Here is a 22154-nt window from a genome sequence, read left to right on the forward strand (position 1 = left end):
TTAATAACATATAGATCAACAGTAAAAGTCATCTCATCCCACGCACACCTTCCCCTATGTCATTCTTGTGACAACCCGTCCGTGAACCCCACTAGGCTCACTGCTAGTTGCCCCCATAGGCTGGCCATGCAGGGCATCGATCCTAACCCATCACTGTGGATATCTAAATCCACCAGTAGGTTATTGGTGCATCAGGCGTTCCTCGAACCCTGGTCCCTCACCCTTTAACAACCTTCCCACAGACAAACCTGCATTTGCTCGATACTGAAATGTAAGTCACACTCACTATATGGAATGCAAGGTTGGTTTGTGTAGCAGTGTAAGTGTTTATTCATAGATTTTATTTGATTGTAGTGGCTTGTTAAGTGTTGTTTGATTGTGTAATGAGTTTCTCAGAATTGTTTTGTGTTTGTCTCAGATGTTTGATTCGGTTTATTTCTTGTGTAATATAATTGAGTTGTTGTGAATTTAGTGTCACTTTGTTTTGCTTTGTATGTCTCAGCATCTAACCTGTTATCATCTGGTCATGTTCTCGTATAAGTGGTTATTCACGGATAAGTTCTGATTGTAGTTTTGCTTTTTAGGTTTGAGTTGTCTAAAAATTTTAAAAACTGATTTCTATGAAAGCTTTGAAACTTTTAAAACTTTTAAAACTGAATAATATGAATGCTTTAACAAAACTAGTTGAGTATGTAATGAATAATATGAATGTCTTGGTTTACATATAAAAAACACTCAATGACCTTTATTTACTTCTGATTTGACTGAAGTAGGTAATGGTTATTTAGAATTAAAAGTCTCTAACAACACCAAACTTTTGATTTAATGATCTTCTTAACTTCTCTATATTACATCCGACCCAAATACTCAATCTCTCATATCTTTTACTTCTCTTCTATCATCTATCTTATTTACTTCTTTCTTAACCAATCTCTAAGAACTTTCCAATAATATCTTTGCCTCAGCTTCTTCCTTGTTTAATTCTGATTGCTATGGAATGAAACAATACTCCTAACAGTCAGTCTCAATCCTACTTTAGCCTTCTTAACTTCCCATATGACAGCTTTGCTCCCAATGTAAACATTGGTTCCTCTCAAATCCCTGCTTTTAGTTCACAAACTAGTTCACAGCCGAGTCAACCTTCTAGTCAATCAGAAGAGACAGCAGAACAATGTAGGGAGAGAAGGATATGGTCCACACAAGATGACTTAGTCCTAATAAGCGGCTGGTTAAACACATCGAAGGATGCAATAGTTGGGAATGGCCAAAAGGCAGGTCCTTTTGGATCCGTATAGGAGACTATTATAAATAAAGTAGTCATGTACTTGGTGGTGTTGAGCCTAGGCGCCCTGACCATTGTAGACAAAGATGGCAAAAAATCAGTAAGGAAGTGAGCAGGTTATGTGGAGCTTTTGCAGAGGCAGAGAGTGAGAAAGCTGGTGGCATGAACGATTTAGATATTCTGCAGAATGCTCACCAAATCTACACTAAGTTGTACAAGAAGAAGTTTGGTTTGGAGTATGCTTGGAATGTGCTACGCTATGAACATAAATGGGTAAACCTGGAGGCTATAAACCCCACTCCAAAGACAACCAGCTCTAACAAAAGAAAAGCGGATGATGCTGCACCATCTACAGGTTCTGTCGTTGGTAAGCACGAGAGCAGGCCTCATGGCATAAAGGCAATGAAAAAATTAAGGAACAAAGGTAAAGAGAAGGCTGCACCATATGCAGAGTTTAGTCACATGTGGGAGATAAAACAGAAGGATTTGGAGGGCATGAAAGAACTCCAAAAGATGTCCATTCTTGACACTCTCATTGCCAAGAAAGAAACTCTAGACGAAGATGAAAAAGCTCTAAAGAAGAACCTAATGGCTGAACTGTTTTAACTTAGAAGAAATAGTAGATGATATGTCCGTTGTAGTTTATGTTTGTTTTAACTATGTTTGTCTTATGTTTTTAATGTGTTTATGAATCAGATATGTGACATTGTTCAACTTATTCTCTTATGATTTTAATGAATCTCGGATCTTTTGTTACTAAATCACCTGTTACATAAGCGTTTATATTTTAATTGGAAACTTATATATGTGTTTTCGGTTTCAGGTTGAAGAAGACATGGGACTTGACTCTATATACGACTATGGAATAAACAGCCCATTAGACTATAGTTCCGAAGAGTCCGAAGAGGAGGCTGAGACCTGTTACTATCCTCCGCAACCATCAACTGAGACTGGATTCACAAGTCTGTGGAGTCGTGAAGCTGAACCACTTCCTGATTATGAGACACAACTGATCCAGCTCAAGGACCAACTGATCCAGCTCAAGGACCATCAAAACCATTCAGATTGGAGGTTGGTGAATCTGGAGAGGCTTGTTACTGAGGCACGAGAGAAGAAACCATTGTTTCAAATGGCCCCTGAATTGGTAGTTGTTGTTTGCTTTGGTATGATGGTTATGGTATTGGTACTAAGTAAATTTGTTTAGGCTTTATGTATGATTATAAGCTTTTTGGTATGTACCCGGGATGGTGAACCCGTGAATTGTATGATTGTAGGCTTTTTGGCTAGTGAACCCGTGATCGGCTAGTGAACCCGTGAATTGTATGATGGTATTTTGTTTGTTTGGATTTTAGTTTTAAACTCAAAAATTGACAGAGTCACAAGAGTTGATGTATCACAAGAGTTGATGATCCCTCTATATATATGAGAAGAGCACAAGGTTTTATTTCATCAAAAACAAACATTTCCTTCGCTTACCAAAAACATACAATCAAAGTTCTCATTGCAAGTTTATTTTCTCTTGTACATCTTATGTCATCTTCTTCCAACAATTTTCACTATCATTATGATCCAAATAATGATAGTTTTAACCAATTTTTTCAAGAGCAATTTAATAATCAATTTGAAACTGCTGAAGAGGATATTTCGGCCGAAAGGAATACACGTACATATATCGATAGAAAACGGGAAGATGGGCACGAACGTTTGTGGAACGATTATTTTAGTGATAATCCGACTTACACGGAGAGGCAATTTCGCCGATGGTTTCGAATGAACAAGTCATTGTTCTTGCGTATTGTGAATCGTCTCAGTGAAGAAGTTCCATATTTTAAACCAAAAAAGGATGCAACCTTCCGGAATGGTTTCACTTCTACAACAATGTACTGCAGCAATTTGACTATTAGTCGGACTCGGTTGACGAATATATACGTCTTGCTGAATCAACTGCTCGTAAATGTTTGGAATATTTCGTCGTCGGAATAGCTGACTTGTTTGGCACTGAATACCTACGCCGACCCACACCAGAGGATCTTCAAAGGCTACTCTTTTATGTAGAACAGCGGGGTTTTCCCGGGATGGTTGGAAGCATCGACTGTATGCATTGGAAGTGGAAAAATTGCCCAACCGCTTGGAAAGGAATATATTCACGAGGCACCGGTAAACCAACAATTGTTTTGGAGGCGGTAGCTTCACAAGATCTCTGGATATGGCACGCATTTTTTGGAGCTCCAGGTACTTGTAACGATTTAAATGTTCTTGATCAATCACCAGTATTTAATGACATTATTTACGGTCGAGCTCCCGAAGTTACATACTATGTCAACGGAAGTTAGTATAATTTGGCTTACCATCTGACGGATTGTATTTACCCCGAATGGGCGACATTTGTTAAATCCATCCCACAACCACAACATCCGAAACATCGTTTGTTTGCAGAACGTCAAGAAGGTGCACAAAAGATATTAAGCGTGCATTTGGAGTCATGCAATCTAGATTTGCCATGATTAAAAATCCATCTCTTTTTTGGGTGAAGGGTAAATTTGCATATATTATGAGAGCATGTCTCATACTCCATAATATGATTGTCAAAGATGAACGAGATTCATACACACTCTATAAAGAACAAGAATTCCAACAAGAAGATGGAACCGGATCTACTCCGGATCTTACGTTTTCCGTAAATATGCCTTCAAATCTTAAGGATTTAGGTGATGCTCATACAATAATTCATGATAAACAAGCACATCACAAATTAAAAGAGGATTTGATTGAGAATATATGGAATAAATTTGGACATTAAACTATGTATTAATTAATTACAATGTTTGTGTGCTTTAATTAAGTAATATGTTGTTTGTTTTTTTTAATAAAAATTTGGTATTGTATTTTGAATTTTAGTATAAGTTTTTTAAGTTTGCAATTTAAATGTTATTTTTTGAAGTTTTTATAATTATAATATGTTTAAAATTATTATATTAATAAATTTTATGATCTTCAACATGTTCTCCCAATAACCAACTTCTTAACAAAAGATCTAAACTAATGATCTTATATTATTTTCATAATATTTTTAATCTAAGAACACCAAAAATTGATCCTCCAATGCAGATGCCCTTATAGTATTTGCTTGCCATTAAACATTTATCATACATAATATATTAACTGAGAGAGAAGGAAGAAGGAGAGAGAAGTGTGACGAGTTTAGTTTAGAGAGAGACGATCGGCACATGTAAGATGTAACTAACTGACTTCTCTGTTTCATTCCATTATTTTCTCATTTCTCATTTCTTCTAAGATATATTTCGGGACCTTTAGTATCACACGACTAGATACTCTAATATCTCGATTAGATTTCCTCTTTGTATATATAAAGTTTTCCATTTACTTTAGTTTTACAACTACTTCATATATTTTCAAAGTCTCAAAGGTAATTAAGAAACATATTGAAGTTTGGAAATGTACGATCTTTCCAAAGTCTCCACGAAATGACCCAAGATTTTCTATCCTCTCTTACAGTTTTACCAGATTTATGTAAAGATTTTTTTATCATTCCAACAAAGGTGAATTGTTTGATTTAGTTTTTGTATTTTGATTTGTTTGAGTTTGTTTTAATATTAACTCTACCTTTTGTTTTTTTTTTCAGATGAATCATTAACCAATAACCATGGATTTGCTAAAGCCTACCAAAATTGATGAAACCAAAGATGGATTACGGAGCTTAAATGAATGGAGAACTGTTATCTTTTTTTTAAAACCCTTTCTCAGAAGAAAAAAAGTTGTTCTCTCTTTTAAAATAAGCTAGTATAAGTTTTTGTGATTTTGTTTGGCATTTATTTTTAATTCTTTTGATGTTTTGGAGTATTCTTATATTTATTAATTTGTTGGATGTTTCTCCTTGTATAACTAATATAAAATTATAATATTATAAAATATTAGTCACAAGAGTCTTTACAACAAATTATGCATGTCACTGTTAAAAAAAACATTTGTAATAAATGTATCTTGTAATATAAGTGTAGCAAAATTTCAATGATATTTGTTCTATGTTTTGTGTAGCAATGATTTACGACAATTTAATGTTGCAAACGGGTTGTAATTACACGAAAAATCTGCTACAAAAATATTGTTGCATTAATACGATGTATATGTCTATGCAACAAATTGTAATTTGCAACACCCAATCAGCAACTATATAAAATTGGTTGCGTTTTCATTGCGATTCTATATTTGCAACTATATATTGGCATGGAGCAACAATTTTTAATATTGCAATATCATTATTTTCTTGTAGTGTAAGTTTCCACCTTTATCTCGTGTGGCAAGGTCTCCCTCTTTGAACAGTGGAAAGAAAGAAACAACACGCTTCATCTACAATCTCAGTGTACGTCACACTCCATCTTTGCTAAAATATTATATAAAATATGCAAAGGAAATTCATCAAATCGACAACAAAATTAAACTGTGGGGCGCTATTTGTTGCAATTACGGTTCTCTCTTACATGAATCTACCAATTTCGGCGAAACGACAATAGCTTTTTAAAAGAAAAAAATAGGTTTCTGAACGAGACAATGATACCACTTAGGTGTATAAATCAATAGACTCAAATGACTATGTTGGGTTACGCCTATGGATGACTTGCGACAATTATGGTTCAAATGGTTTGTATTAAACATATGTTTACGTATTAGAGTTTACAATGATCATTAGTAAATCTTCACTCATATTATAATGCTGCAAAGCTTCTTATCTAAAAACAACACAATAAAATACCATTTTTAAAACTAGTAAATCCATGAAGCATTGATAGAATAGGAAACACAATAATAGAATTATTATTTTGTGATACCGTATATTTATTCTGTAATTACTTAGATTGATTCACTTGTATTACTATATATTGATAATGCAATATACAGAGAAGGGCACAGTTTGTGCTTCTTATCAAATAACATGGTATCAGAGACTTGTCTCTAACCTAAATTTCTCTGCAGTCTCTCATTCTTCTTCTTTCTCTCATCCTTCGTCTTCAAGTCTCTTCTCTTCTCTTTTATCTCTTTCCTTCTTTCTCTGGTTTTGATGGCGACAACTGCCGTACCCACCGCTTCTCCTACCTCCGCTGCCAGTCTCACTCAGATCCGTTCCCACATTCCTATCACTCTTGATATGAACAAGATGAATTATGATTCCTGGCGCATTCTCTTCGAAACTCATTGTTTCAGCTTCTCCCTCACCGGCCATATCGATGGCTTCTCTATTCCCACTGGTCCTACCGACACAAACTAGAAACAACTCGATAATACTGTCAAGATGTGGATCTACGGTACTATATATCCGAATCTCTTTTCACCTCTGTTCTGAAAACTCAATGCTCTGCTCGGGAACTCTGGCTCACACTTGAGAATCTCTTCCGGACAACAAAGAGGCGCACGCGATTCATCTGGAGAACGAACTCCGCACACTTACCATTGGTGATCTTCCTGTTCACAACTATTGTCAAAAGCTCAAATCCATATCTGATACGCTTGCCAATGTCGACTCTCCCGTCTCTAATCGTGCCTTAGTGATGCATCTTCTCAATGGTCTTACATCTAAGTTTGATAACATTATCAACGTCATCAAACATCGTTCACCACCCTGCTCATTCAAAGATGCCAGATCCATGCTCATTGATGAAGAATCTCGCCTCAAGACCAAACATCACTCCGTTCCCAACAATGACGACAACGCTTCATCTTCTCAGGTTCTTCTCACCACGACGCCTCATCGTCAGACCCACTCCTCTGTTTTTCCTCCTACACAAGACTACAAAAATAATAATTACAGAGGCGGTCCACGTAACAACAGAGGCCATCGTGGACGTCAAGGGCACGGACGACACAACTCTAATCAAAACTGGAATCCTCGCCACTCTTCTCCACCGTCTTGGTCTTGGCTGCCGCAACAACCACAACCTAATTGGCAACCACAATACTGCCCTACCAACGCCTCACCACAACCATTTCCACCTTAATACTCTCCTGTGCACAATGGTATTCTTGGATCAGCGCCTCAACAACACGGTGATGTCTATCTCACTCAGACCTCCCAACCGCACATCCAAGGATCACCACAACTGCAACAAGCCTTCATACCAACTGCTCTGCCTAGTGCCTTCAACACGATGACGTTAAACAACCCAACAGACTCTGGCTGGTACATGGATACTGGTGCCACCGCTCACCTTACATCCCAACCATGTATGCTTTCTATATCTTCTTCCTCTCCCTTCTCTTATGCGTCTCTTCCCTTAGTCACAGTTGGTAACGGTTCTCGACTTTCTGCCACTATCGGAAACTCATCCATTTCAACATCTTCTCGACCTCTCTCTCTTCATAATGTTTTGCTTTGCCCTAGAATTTTAAAAAATTTGATTTATGTTCGTCAGTTTACTATCGTTAACCTTTGCTCTATTGAATTTGATCCTTTTGGTTTTCTTATCAAGGACCTTCCAACTCGAGCTGCGATACTCCGATGTAACAGCGACGGTCACCTCTACTCCATCTCACCACCATCGTCTCCTCTTCCGCAAGCTTTTGTTTCCACCTCTCATTCTCCTTCTGTTTGGCATTGTCGTCTCGGTCATCCCGGGAACTCCACTCTTAGTTTTATAATTTCTTCTGGCTTTCTTAAGTGTTCAAAACCGGATACGTCTCCCTTATGCCACCCATGTCAGCTGGGGAAACATATTCGTCAACCGTTTTTCTCTTCTTCCTCACAAGTTTTTTCTGCTTTTGATATTGTGCACTCTGACATTTGGACATCTCCTGTTTCAAGTGTTAGTGGAATAAGATATTACGTTATTTTTTTGGATCAATTCAGCCATTTTCTTTGGGTTTATCCCTTACGTCAAAAGAGTGAAGTTTTTACATTTTTTTCATTATGTTCAAAATCAATTTCATAAAACAATCAAAGCTTTTCAATGTGACAATGGTGGCGAATATACTCGTCGTGAGTTAACCACCTTTCTCTCCTCCCATGGCATTCAATCTCGGTTCTCTTGCCCTCACACTTCTCAACGGAATGGCCGAGCCGAACGTACGCTCCGCACTCTCAACAACATAGTCCGAGTTCTTCTCTTCCACGCTCATATGCCTCCTTCCTATTGGGTTGAAGCTCTTCACATGGCCACTCATATTTTCAACATTCTTCCTTCTTCTTCCATACACAATGAGATCTCTTTCACACGTTCGTTTCAAAAACCTGTTTCTTATAACCACCTTCGCATTTTTGGATGCCTCTGTTACCCAAATCTCCTCCCTACCTCCATTCATAAACTCTCTCCTCGTTCTGCTAATACGTTTTTCTCGGTTACCCAACAAACCATAGCGGCTACCGCTGTTTGGATCTTCACACCAACCGAATTGTTCTGTCCCGACACGTTATTTTTGACGAAAACTCATTTCCTTTTCAATCCTCTGTTTCTACCTCTTCCTCGTCAGCATTACCTTCCAATATCTTTACTTACCTGCCTCTCCAATCCCTCTCCTCTGCTCTAACTCCTCAAACCACTATTTCACCATCGCCGACTCCATCTACTCAACCCTTTACCACTGTTCTACCCTCACCAACAGTCACGACGACAACATCCCCTTCTCCACCCACCCTTTCTACTCAGCCTTCTACCTCCGGTCCACCCTCCTCCACCATCACGACTACCACCTCTTCTTCTCAACCCAACACCTCAGTTCGTCCTTCTCCCTCCGGTCAACCATCATCAACGGACACGGCGGCTGCCCAAGCTCCTCCTCAACCTCCTCATGTCATTCAAACTCGGAGTCGTAGTGGTATTAGTAAAAAGAAACAATTTTTCTCTCTTCACATTGACATGATTTTACCCCTCCCTCTCTCTCATGTCCAAGCTGCCAAAGATGCGAATTGGACCAATGCTATGCAGGATGAATATAATGCTCAAATTGCAGCTGGTACGTGGACACTAGTCCCACGGCCCTTGAACACTAACACCGTGCGTTCTATGTGGATCTTTAGACACAAATTCAATGCAGGTGGACAGCTCTCTTGTTACAAATCTCGGCTGGTCGCAAATGGTAAATCACAGCAAATCGGCATTGATTGTGATGAAACCTTCAGCCCCTTAGTCAAGCCCGCCTCCATACGTACCGTCCTTCAAGTCGCTGTCTCTCTTAATTGGCATGTTCATCAACTAGAGGTCAAAAACGCTTTCCTATACGGTGATCTTGACGAGACAGTCTATATGCATCAGCCTCCTGGATTTGTCGATCCCACTCGGCCTACGCATGTGTGTCTCCTCGGAAAGTCCCTTTACGGTCTCAAACAAGCACCTTAGGCTTGGTATCATTGTAGACTTCAAACAAAGCAAATCCGACGCCTCGCTTTTTGTTCTCAAACGCGGCAACGATTTAGCATACCTTCTTCTGTATGTTGATGACATCGGCCTCACCTCATCCTCCACCTCCTTATTACGGTCGATCATAACATCTCTTAGCTCTGAACTTTCTATGACTGATCTAGGCAAATTTCACTATTTTCTTGGTATTGCTATTAACAGGGACACTAATGGGATGTTCTTGAGCCAACAAAACTACGCAGCCGACATCATACATCGGGCATGGATTACAAGCTGCAACTCAACCTCAACACCGGTTGATACATTTTTGAAACTTCCCGCTGCGGTTGGACCTCCGGTTGTCGACCCCACCCTTTACCGTAGTCTCGCTGGTGCTCTCCAATACCTCACATTCACCAGACCAGACATCACCTATGCCGTTCAACAAGTCTGTCTCCATATGCATGATCCACGTGAACCTCACCTTAACGCTCTAAAACGGATCATCCGCTACATCAAGGGCACCATCACACACGGCATCCACTTAAAACCAGCTTCTATCTCCACAATCACGGCTTACACGGACGCCGATTGGGCAGGCTGCACAACAACACGCCGTTCGACATCTGGGTATTGCGTCTTCCTCGGTGACAACATCGTTTCATGGTCATCGAAACGACAGCAAACCGTCTCCCGCTCTAGTGTCGAAGCTGAGTACCGTGGCGTCGCCAATGTCGTTGCTGAAACAAGTTGGCTTCGAAACCTCCTCTTAGAACTACACTGTCCCATCTCCACCGCAACGATCGTTTATTGTAACAACGTAAGCGCCGTATATCTTTCAACCAACCCTGTCCAACACCAACGCACTAAGAACATCGAAATCGATATCCATTTTGTACGAGAACGAGTTGCTGTTGGAGACGTACGTGTCCTGCATGTCCCCTCTGCATACCAATATGCTGACATATTTACAAAGGGGCTATCCACTCCTCTATTCACAAATTTTCAATCCAGTCTACGCGTTCAGCCACCTTACGCTACGACTACTTACGCGGGGGAGTGATAGAATAGGAAACACAATAATAGAATTATTATTTTGTGATACCGTATATTCTGTAATTACTTAGATTGATTCACTTGTATTACTATATATTGATAATGCAATATACAGAGAAGGGCACGGTTTGTGCTTCTTATCAAATAACAAGCATAACGTTCAAAGATTAAAAAAAATAAACATACAATTTTTTTTTAAAAGAGAGCAGTATGAATTAATAATAATACTCTCGCGCTTAGTCCAGATCAACAACTAGTAAAAATATATTATAACAAATCAATAAATTATTAGAATTATAATATAGAACTAATAAACTACATTTCATAATAGAAAGTGTTTTTAGTCAAAAGGATTACAACACCATTCTCCGACCAATTCTATCGGAGTTCGACTCTACTAAAATGTGTTATCTCGAAAAAAACTAACAGTTAAGTGTATTATAAAAATTAATATATTTTAATTGGTTGGCAAACAAAGTAAGTTTGACCCTTTTTGATAGGTAATGTCATAATCAGGGAAAAAAAACACTTCAAATGTAAAAAGTTTACGGTCTTAAACATAGGATAATCATTGTAAATATATTTTTTTAAATGATTAATTAGACGGATACAATTTTTTAGTTAAAAAAATATATATGTATTATATGGACAAATTCCCTATAGGGCCAAGTTTTTATTTCCACAATAATGGGAGTTCGAGTAGTGTGACTGTCCACTTTCTTAAACACTGAATTTTAACCAAGCATAACCATGGTTGACCAATTTAAGAGAATATAGCATACGTGTTTTTCTTATACCGCCCAAAAACTAAAAGAAATTACCTGGAAGGCTAGAAATCATACTAATTTACTTTGATTTTAATTTAATCTTTAATCTAACTAGATTTTTACTCGCGGTACACCGCAAGACAATATTTTTATTACAAAAAAAATTTAAGAATTATATCTGTTTGTTAATTTTGTTTCTTTTGTTTAGTGTTTAAGATTGTATAATTATATTTTGATTGTTATATCTAAAATTTGACCAGTTGTATACCGCAGACACATGACAATTATTTAGTTTTATTTATACTAATGTTACATTTGAATCATATCGAATTTTTTATTGTTATAAAAATTTAAATTTTTAGTGCTTTTTAGATTTAATCCGTAAGTTTAATGTTTTTTAAATTTAAATACTTTTTTTTGGTTTACAGATGCATGGATAACACCATGTGGTACAAAAATAAACCATATCAGATAGGAAAATAGGAAAACAAATTAAGTAACAATATGTGAAGTGACCTTAGTGCAGTGGCCAATTGTAAGTCTTTAATGCACAAAGCACTATCACACCAGGGATTGAGTCCCGCTCCCTACGAATGTAGGGATTTGGCTAATGGGTCGGCATGTTGTGGCCTAATGGTTGACAAAAAAAAAAATAAGTAACAATATCAGTTTCAAGAATAAACAGAGAAAAGGTAACAAATAATCACATTGTCGTTTATTTTTGAAACATTTGAGTAACAATGAGTGAAGGATTTTCACGTCACGCGGTTTTGCAAGGACGAATAGAGTTATGTAACCTTTTTGTGCTTGTGTTTAACGTTTTTGATGTGGTGAATAATAAGTATTTATGTGTAGATGGTAGGGTTTTATGCGAGTTAGTGTAGATAATCTTGGTGAGCAAGTTTAATATTAGAAGTAGTTTAACTTGTATTCTTACAGTTTCATCAGCCAATATCAACTCTAGGGTTTCTCCTCTGTTGTTTGTATACAGACATCAGTTATGGAGAACTTTCACTTGTACTCTCCACACTTTCTTGTACGGACAGATATCTCGCAAGAAAGCAAATGATGCAGCCATTTCTCTCGAGTTATGTTTGGATATGCAATTGTAGGTTTTAATCGTGGGTGGTGTTATGTTTAATTTGTGAATGTAGTATTTATAGATTCCAATATGCTTGATGAGTAAAGACTTTACGATGTACTCACTTGATGAGAGATTTCAGCAATCAACGTTTTATAAAAACAAAGACTTTTTCGAGCAATATTTACTTTACAAATAAGATATATAAAGAATTAAATGTTTGTCTTGGTGGTAACATTACGTATTTCTTTGGAAATATAAATTTAATAGGCTGATAATTATGCATTTGATTTTAGGAATAGGTCTTCACTCCATTGTATCTTTGAGATTTGTAGAGATTATATTAATCGAATGTGAGAGATTATGGCAATAGGATATTATAATTTTGCTCAATTTCTCATATTGTAGGTAAGTGAGTTTTCTGAATTGTTAGGGATCAACATTACAAAATAACAATTTAAATAAATACAAATAAAAAGGTATAACCCAAAATATATTTAAAAAATGTATATATAAATAATAACAAATTTATACTATAAATCAAAGACGACTAGAACCAATGAGTCTCCGCTCTTTCTCATATCATGACAACGTTGTGAGAATCCTTATTTCATTCTTATTAGTGACCTCAACAGTTCCTAAACATGTGTATGGATGGATTTCCTTTTTAGTTAACAAACAAAATTGAGAATTAGATTTACACATTCTCTCAGTTCATGAATTAGAACATTTTATATGGTCTTTTTCTTAAATGTTATTCGAACCGGTAATTTCTAAGTTTTACGTCAAAATATTTACCATTTGAGTTAATGACATGTGTCTAACCATGGTTACTATGAACATCTTTGCTCCACGACCGTCCATTAGAGGATTCCCTACTTACACACGTAATGAGAGAGGCAGAGTGTCTAGCTTTCATCTCCCGATGAGTGAAGTAATTGAGGTAATATTTCTCCAAGAAAAAAAAACCTGGTTTTACTCTTGCAATGAACATGGTAAATTTCGCGGACCAAACCACTTAAATTAATTATTAATGTGGAAAAAATAAAGTGTCACGCACATACGTACCAAAAGAGAGCTTTTTTTTTTTGGTAAACAAAGAGAGCTATATTGATGTGTCATTACAGATCTACATAGGACAGTAATCTCTAATACCCCTATTCATCAAAACAATTTCTCAAAAACCCTTCAATGGTAAAAAAGACAATATTACTCTTAATGAAGATTGTTAAAGGTTAAATATAATTAAATCGGTAAATGTTCAACGAAAAACACAATAGCTCAGTGGTTGCGAGTTTCATGCGCACCCGCGCGCCCAGAGTTCGAATCCCACTATGCGAGGTACAACTAGGGTGCAACTGGTACAACTAGGGTGCGACTAGTACAACTAGGGTGCGACGGGTACAACTAAAATGCGATGGATACAACTGGAGGTACAAACTAAGGGATATCCAGTACAACTGGATGTAGTTGTACGTTCAATTTTCTTTTCAAAATTGTTAGAGGGTAGTTTCGTCATTTCATTAAAGAAGGGGTAGTGAGAACAAGTGGAGGTGATGCAGAAAAGAATTTCTGGTATAGGGGCACCAGAGAATTAAATCCGATCTACATACGATTCATGCATGAAGATGGCATCAATCAGAGATAATATTACAAATAGATTTGAATATCATTAAAAACGAAACCTGAAAATCAAAAGAAAACAAATCTATAATTAAAATTTAGGGAAATTACCTATAATATTACATAAAAGTAGGTTTATTACTAGACTAACACGTTGAGATTTTCGACTTACTAAAATAACACATAAAAGTTTGATTATTACTTCTAAACCAGAGTTGTGTGTTTTATTACGATAATGCAATTTATAATTAAATTTCTCTTCTAAATAAAAGATTGTTTCCTTCATCGTGTCACCTAATCTCATTTCTCTTCTTCTTCTTCGCTGAGCTCTCTACAGCGAACAAAGCAAATTCTTTAATCCTTCTCTCTCTCTCCCTCGCTTTTTGGTTTTTCAGATCAAAAAGCTTTTTCCAATGTTAGTTTCTTTCTCAATTCGTTTTCGTTTTTAATAAAAAAAATTTGGTTTTTAGAAACCGGGTTAATCCATTCTTTGATTCTTACGATTTATTCCTCTGAATTTTTTGTTAGTAGCTGAGTTCTCCTTTAGATATTTTTTTGATCTGGTTCACGTCTTTCTTCCATTAGGGTTTCAATTTATTTGCTTGCTTATAGATCTGTCTCCCCTGTAAAATGTTAATTAGGTATGAACAAGTTTTTATTTATTTATCTCTTTTGTAAAAACAGAGAAAACAGAATAAAAACAATGGCAGCAGCAACATCAGCTTCTTTGTTTTCAATTGGATCTTCTTACTCGTCTAAAGCCAGCTCATTTACACCACAGTCTAGGGCACAAGCTGTGAACTTTAACTCAATTCCTAGTTTCATCGGTCTTAGATCAACCTCACTCATTTAGAAAGGCGGCGGAAAAAAAAAGTCTAAGAGAGAAAAAAAAAGTTAAAATAAAAAAAGTAGTAGTTGATGATGATGATGATGAAGATGTTGGTGGAAGAGACTCGTATAGGGTTTTCTAATAGGCGTTGTTGTTCGCTGGTTCTGAACTCCTGTTTATTATTGGAGTAAGTAAAAAAGCGCCACAGAGTTGAGAGAGAGAGAGAGAGAGAGAGAGAGATTTTTTTTTTTTGGTTCTGTTTTTTTTTTTGGGTTGTGATGGGGAAAGTGGCGGTTGCGTTTGCGGCTGTTGCGGTTGTGGCGGCTTGTTCAGTTGCGGCGATGATGGTTGGGAGGAGAATGAAGAGTAGGAGGAAATGGAGGACTGTGGTTGAGATTTTGAAAGAGTTGGAGGATGATTGTGATACTCCCGTTGCTAGGTTGAGACAAGTTGTTGATGCTATGGCTGTCGAGATGCACGCTGGTTTGGCTTCTGAAGGTGGCTCTAAGCTTAATATGCTCCTCACTTTCGTCCATGTTTTGCCCACTGGGTAAGCCTGATTAGGGATTTCATGCTTAACTTTGATTTGAGTAATGTGTGAAAGATGAATCCTTTCTTCTCTTCTCTTCTATTTGGTCCTTGATTTATCAAGATTTAGTGATCTCAGGTTCTTTCTGTTTACTCTACATTGCATGATCTCACCAAAGTCCTTAATTTTACTGTTTGTTAAATGTAGTAAAATAGAATGTTTTGTTGCTTGATTCTTATATATATGACAATCACTTGCTCAACGAGCTCGTTCCTGGTCGTGGTGGCTCTTTAAGGGTCTCTCGTGTTTGAGCTTTAGTTGGAGGGAGCCAGGGAATTTAATAAGTGTCAGTGGGTACCATTTTGTGCAAAAAAAAAAAAACAGATCCTTTGATTTTGTTCTCTTCTTTTCGTTTATGTGAATTTTAATTATCCGGGGAAAGCTTTTAAGGACTTCTCCTTTCTCTTTTCCTTCTCTCTTATCTCTTACCTTTACTTTGGTATCTTGTTCCTATCTACTAGATTGCTACTGCTCATAGGAAAATGAACTGGTTTCTTCATATTTGTAGCCATTGGATTCTCTCTTTTTTCTTTGAGGAAACGTATTTCAATTCTTTTTTTTTTGTTTCTAGACTCATCATTGTCACAACTAGTCTGTTTGTTCAAATAGTTTACATCCAATCATTGCTGTTGTGTGTTGGATTGCACTGACTGACTGCTTTTGTTTCAGGAGGGAGAAAGGAACTTATTATGCACTTCACCTTGGTGGCACTTATTTTAGAATTTTAAGAGTTCATCTCGGTGCTCAAAGGTCGTATCTAGATGTTCAAGATGTTGAACGACATCTGATACCTTCACATCTGATGAACAGCACTAGCGAGGTGACTATTTTGCTTATTATTTCTTACCAGTCCTTGCTTGTTATATAATAATGTAAGCTACATTATTTAGTCTCTGTTGATTTTTTTGTTCACATGATTGCAGGTTCTTTTCAACTTTCTCGCCTTCTCCTTGGAAAGGTTTATCGAAAAGGAAGAAAGCGGGTCCGATTCACAAGGTGTTAAAAGGGAACTTGCATTTACGTTTTCATACCCTCTCAAGCATACTTCTATTTCTTCAGGAGTTCTAATTAAATGGACCAAAGGTTTTGAGATTAGTGAAATGGTAAGTCTTATGATACTTACATTACTTCTTATATTCTTTGCAACCTGTGGTTGTATTTAAGATATTTTTTGTTAATTTTAATAATAATTTCAACTCGTACCAACTTGATAGAATTACTCTCTCTAATATCAAAATTCTATCTGATGTCCTGAGAGTTATCTTGGGTTAACAAGAGTGGATGACCTTTAGCTTAACTATTGGCTGTGTTATAATTTTGTGGCAATGTAGTCCACCTCTTGGAATTTGGTGTGAGTACAGCATAAGCTAAACAGTAATATGATCGTATATGCCCTACTGTTTTAGGTCGGGAAGGACATAGCTGAATGTCTACAAGATGCGCTGGACCGAAGAGGCCTAAATATGCATGTTGCGGCTCTTGTAAGTGCTTTGTCACTGGAACATATTTATTTTTCTCACCTCTTTTACAATACGCCTTAGCAGAACTCCAAACAAAATGTCTATGTAGCTGCTGCGAGAAATTCTTATGAAATGATGCTTGGTTCTGATTTTTGTGTCCTCGTTTGAGCAGGTGAATGATACTGTTGGAGCCATGTCACTTGGATATTATCATGATCCAGACACGGTTGTAGCAGTTGTATTTGGGTCAGGTAGTAATGCATGTTACTTGGAACGAACTGATGCCATAATCAAGTGTCAGGGTCTGCTTACAACTTCTGGAAGCATGGTACTGAAAACTATTTCATCGTCTATTTCAAGAAACCAGCTATCATGCTTTAGATCCCAGAGAAATAAATGTAAAAGATTCGTTCTTTCTTAATTTTCAGGTAGTCAATATGGAGTGGGGTAATTTTTTGTACTCAATGTGCTCGAATTTAGTACTCAACCGATCCATGAATTGTGAGCCGAATTTGCTTTCTAAATTTGTTCTTGTTTCTTTATTTTTGATCGAGCCTCAGATTTTGGGTTTAATATGTTTCTGTAGTATGGAGAATTAGGTTTCCTGGAGCTTCGAACCTCAATGCCATGGGTTCCTTATTCCAGATAGAGTATCTATCTATGGGTCCAATATTAGTCGGTCAGGGTTTGTTCTCAGACCTCTCTATTATATTATTGGCAAATCCTCTTCTCTTCTCCATTGACTATCTATCACCTGATGATTTTGTTTGCTATCTCTCTCATAGGTTCCGAGCCAACCAAGCAATGACCCCTATCTTGAAGGAGATTTCTGCCACGATCCAAGGTTGGTTTGTTTCTTCTCTTGTCCTTCTTTGTTTAATTTTACTTTACTTAGAGAACTCTTCACTTTCATCATCGCTAACTCTAACCTCTGCTCGGTTGTTACCTTTGGTCGTGTCATGACTCGTGAATGATGAAGAATATGATCATTGTGGCTTGACCGACAGTGTTTTGAAAATTCTATGAATTGTGCTTTTGGTGTTAGTTGGCAGCCCACGTATTCTTCTCCTTCCTTCCCCTTTGTCTGAAATCAAAACGGAACAGAGGAGTCAGGACTGATCTTTGGTATTGATTAGAGGAGTCAGGACTTATTCCTTCTTCTTCTAAATCTCCATGATTCTTTTTTTTTTGTTACTGAGATGTGGTGTGTGATTTGAATTTTCTTGTCTTTTGATTCTTAGAATCGTTGAAGCATTATAATGGCGACGAGAGAGCAAACAAGTCAGAGAGAAGTATATATCTTTTTTTGTGTGTGTTCTTCTAATAAATCTATATGGTTTTGACTAAGTTAGGACATATAGGTTTGTTTCTTTTTGATTCTATGGAACAGGTGGGCTTTGATTGATTTATTTGACTCTCTCTCTCTCGTCGCCAACATGCAGGCGCCATTAGAATCACTCAAGGTTAGTAAAAATATTGTCCAAATGCAGGCGCCATTAGTGTTTCTCGATGGTTTTGCACCGATGATCACCTATCACCCGATAACCTACAAATCTAATGTCATGAGTTTGTGGCCTCTAATCCTACTAAAGCCATGATTGTTCGATATTTATCTTATATAGGCAAGAAGCTCATAAGTATGCTCTCGGATCTTTGCCTTGGCATTAGCGAAATCAGAATTGTTAGATATTGATTTAGTGAATAAGCGGAGAAATTAATATGTTTCTCAGGCCAATAGCATTGATGTTTTGCAGGAAGATCAGCACCTGAGAGAGAACTTAGCAAGGAATTTAATGTTTTGGAGGCGGGTCTATGGAATTCGATATCTCTGAACAAAGGTATTTGAGAAGCTTTTGTTCAGTGAACTAAAACGATACAAGAAACGCCTTGACTAAATAATCTTCAAACATCTCAGGATGTTATAAGGGACAGGAGACTATAGCGAGACTCATAACATATGATGGAATCAAGCAAAGGTTTAAGGTTATGTGGACTTAATCTCTCTGCACCAGCAGAACCCGGCAGCACCATCACAGTCAATGGGAAAAAGGGTTTGAGCGTTTGTGTGCATACCTTAGTAGATAAAAAAATAACAAGAAAAGCCAAATTTTGTGTTGCTATTCTTTAACTAGTGTATAAACGTTATTTTCAGGTCGGGAAACTAACAAGCTACACTATGGTAAGAAACGGGTCTGGCCATTTTGGGTTAGGCTACATCAAGAAACAAGAGCATCGTGGAGCTTTTTGTTTAGTCAGCCAATTTATTTACACATATTTAGCTCTTTCAACTTGTTTGGTTTCTGCACTTGTTCTCTATGGGCTTTTTGATCTTATGCTTAGTTAAAAAAACCTCTTTGTTCTTCCCTCAAATTATTATAACTTTTATATGAAGGTTAACATAAAAGCCTTTTTTTTACATTAGCTATTACATGAAATCATGCACACATAGAGGTGTGGGGGCTATGACTCTAATTGGACCAGTTCTGACTTCTGAGTCAACCATTATTAAAATGACAATTAGAATGAGAAATCTCTCAACACACATTATTAATTTTGGACCATTTAATCACCATGTATTAGTTATATAGACATGACATAATCATAACAAAGAAAAAAAGTTACTTGGGGTTGATCTTGTATCGCTGTCATTTGCCAAACCAATGAAAAAAGAGAGGGGCCAGGTTTTCAGAAACGATCCTTGGCTCAGTCTCCTAATGAAACCAACCAAACCCACAAAAACCAAAACGTGGTCATGGATTCGCCACCGTTGAAGAAGCGAGAACGGCGTCGAACGGACTTGTGTTATGTATGAACTGCTGGTTGGTTTATGAAATGATGTATATCTTTAAGAATGTTTATTATCTATAAATTGAATCAATGTTTTACAAATTAAGCTGGTTCCACCAAATGTAAATAGCCTCATACAATTGCATAACATAAGAGTCATAACATTGAATATTATAGCATCGGAAAAAACAATAGATCATAGCAGATATAGAAGTTTGTTTGATTTGCAACAGAGAAGGAGAGACTGAGATTTGTTTGGTTGTAATTAATAGAATTTTAGGGTGAATGTAAGGTTTTATGTGCAACTATATCACTTAGGAACAATTGACAAAATTTCAGTATAAATTGAACTACTTGGTGCAACTGTACTAGAGCTCTTAAAATAAATTTAAATATGGATCATGTGAAAACGAAAAAAAAGATAGATTTTTGGCGACGGGATATTCAATTAAAATCAGGTATAGTCTAATAGTGTTTCATCAAGTGATAAAGATTCTGTTAGTTAGTAACTAAACGTTGATCAACGCTACCAACGTACGTTTAAACCAGGTTCCTGCAAAGGAAACTGCAGTTTCAAGGATAGATACTACTAGTCAGAAAAATAGCAGGTATTGAAACTCACTTTACTCATGCATCACCATTCTAGAACTTTTCTATGTCTTGTTTTGAGTCCTAAATTTGTGTTCTTGTCCTGAAACAGACTTGCAAAATCAGATCGCATGGAGAGAAAAGATTCCAACTCTCACTGTTCTTCATCTTTTGTATCAAAAAGCAACGGGACAACAGAGAAACAGAAGGAGGTAACATGTTGATGACCATGACCATACCAAACTGTCTCCACCTTTTTCCTCTTATATAATAACGCGACGGTTTAACAATTCCTTGACAGCTAATATTTCTTTTTCAAATTCAGCCTTCCAGGTTTAACTCAAGATCTGTAGAGAGGATACACTTACATGCCAAACCAAAGGTATTTACTCATGAGGAAGTTTCTAGCTTTTTTAAGCCTCCCAAGAAAACCTTATTGCAGTACTTTTCATTACTGTTGTGTATGATCTCTGAGCATTACTGTCTAATATCAGGCTGAAGCAACAAATGCTAAAACTCGTATTTCCGGTTAGCCTATAATATAAATTATTAATTAGCAGTTGGCCACAAGATTTATTAGTACAAGGTTTTCATAACACAATGTTCATAAAAACTTGGGTTTCACCTCTTTTGCTTCATTTGAGGTGATCACTTACTAAGTCTTCCTTATACTATAAAAAGTGTTTTATGTGAAAACGATAGTATGTATTAGAAAGTGATTAATTCTTGTATTGTTCATTAAACATGGTTCTTTAATAGTTTAATATGTAATGAAATTCGTATAAACCTTAATTATCATTTTCATATTTTAAATATAAATGCAAATCTAAATATATATTTAGTTTTACCTAGTTGAACTGAGTATTATATATTTATGTTATCTAAATATTACCCTCTATAGTTAAAATGTAATTTTCTGTGGTTATTATTCATTATCTCTCAGAAATATAATAAATAAATAAACAATTACGAATTGCATAGGTTGTTCTAGTAACATCTCTTACTTTTTCTAGTAACATCTCTTACTTGTTCCATTTCCGGTGAACAATTAGCTAGGGTTGCAGAAGAAGATATGTTGAAGATGACTACAAAATTACAATAATATCGTTCATTAAAACGGATTTATGGACGTACACTAAGCAAAAGAACGTTATGTACGTACACTAATCTCAAGAACGTTATGTGCGTATGCGTTCATATGTACGTACACGTCTATATGTACGTACACGTTCGATTTTAGGTTTAATGAACCCGAAATTACCAGAATATCCTCGTCTTCTACCTCTAACATACGACTGAAAACCCTAATTTTCCCTGCCTCACTTTATTTTTTCACGACTTATGTCTATTTTTTTGGTTTCACTTGTGGGTTTTTAACTCAACTATTATAGATTTTCATCTCAACATCTGATTTCTAAATTAAAAACCTATAAAAAGTGAGTTATATAGATTTCTGAAACGATATCTTGCTCTTCCATGGATGAACCCAGAGGAAAGATTTCCGAAACTGAGTAAGAAAAAGACGTTTGCTCCGGCCGACAAACAGAACATGATTGATGAATCTGCTACAAACTTTATTACATGAACACCATCATTCGGAAGAACAGCAAACGTGTTTAGATCTTCCTCCAATAAGTCTATCGCAACGCTAGACTGTCTTTGCCAGCTCAAACAAATTCGTGTTATTCTGGTAAGACTTTACAGCTGTCAATCTTGCTTACTAAATCTACCACGGACAAGAAGCCTA

General features: G+C 36.6%; 1 protein-coding gene and 2 pseudogenes across 50 annotated transcripts; all 3 read left to right on the forward strand.

Moving 5' to 3' along the window:
• The first annotated feature begins 992 nt into the window (after nucleotides 1-992).
• On the forward strand, nucleotides 993-1888 carry LOC147948914 (uncharacterized; annotated as a pseudogene).
• Nucleotides 1889-6257: 4369 nt separating this feature from the next.
• LOC147948915 (uncharacterized) lies at nucleotides 6258-9627 on the forward strand (annotated as a pseudogene).
• Nucleotides 9628-14371: 4744 nt separating this feature from the next.
• On the forward strand, nucleotides 14372-19436 carry LOC147948916 (hexokinase-3-like). Of its 50 annotated transcripts, none has more exons than XM_087486373.1 (15): nucleotides 14426-14569; nucleotides 14839-15533; nucleotides 16242-16392; nucleotides 16496-16675; nucleotides 16979-17053; nucleotides 17205-17360; nucleotides 17461-17533; nucleotides 17619-17717; nucleotides 17818-17876; nucleotides 18012-18172; nucleotides 18274-18324; nucleotides 18394-18495; nucleotides 18787-18870; nucleotides 18948-19083; nucleotides 19185-19436. In XM_087486373.1, the coding sequence occupies exons 2-9, from the start codon at nucleotides 15262-15264 to the stop codon at nucleotides 17838-17840; spliced, it is 1029 nt and encodes a 342-aa protein (XP_087342499.1). In that variant the 5' UTR covers nucleotides 14426-14569; nucleotides 14839-15261; the 3' UTR covers nucleotides 17841-17876; nucleotides 18012-18172; nucleotides 18274-18324; nucleotides 18394-18495; nucleotides 18787-18870; nucleotides 18948-19083; nucleotides 19185-19436. The 50 variants fall into 50 exon arrangements, with proteins under 50 accessions (XP_087342455.1, XP_087342564.1, XP_087342494.1 ...); XM_087486366.1 differs by having other exon boundaries at nucleotides 18012-18157; XM_087486388.1 differs by having other exon boundaries at nucleotides 18012-18157; nucleotides 18423-18495.
• Nucleotides 19437-22154: the final 2718 nt, after the last annotated feature.

This window comes from Camelina sativa, chromosome 2, assembly GCF_030686135.1.
Source record: "Camelina sativa cultivar CO46 ecotype springtype chromosome 2, ASM3068613v1".
Taxonomy (NCBI): domain Eukaryota; kingdom Viridiplantae; phylum Streptophyta; class Magnoliopsida; order Brassicales; family Brassicaceae; genus Camelina; species Camelina sativa.

Bases quoted from the DNA above. Each gene is read 5' to 3' on its own strand.
- LOC147948916 (XM_087486329.1), top strand. From the start codon at position 15,262: ATGGGGAAAGTGGCGGTTGCGTTTGCGGCTGTTGCGGTTGTGGCGGCT. The intron at 16,676-16,978 runs GTAAGTCTTATG...CTACTGTTTTAG, and splicing joins GTTTTGAGATTAGTGAAATG to GTCGGGAAGGACATAGCTGA. The intron at 17,054-17,204 runs GTAAGTGCTTTG...TCGTTTGAGCAG, and splicing joins ATATGCATGTTGCGGCTCTT to GTGAATGATACTGTTGGAGC.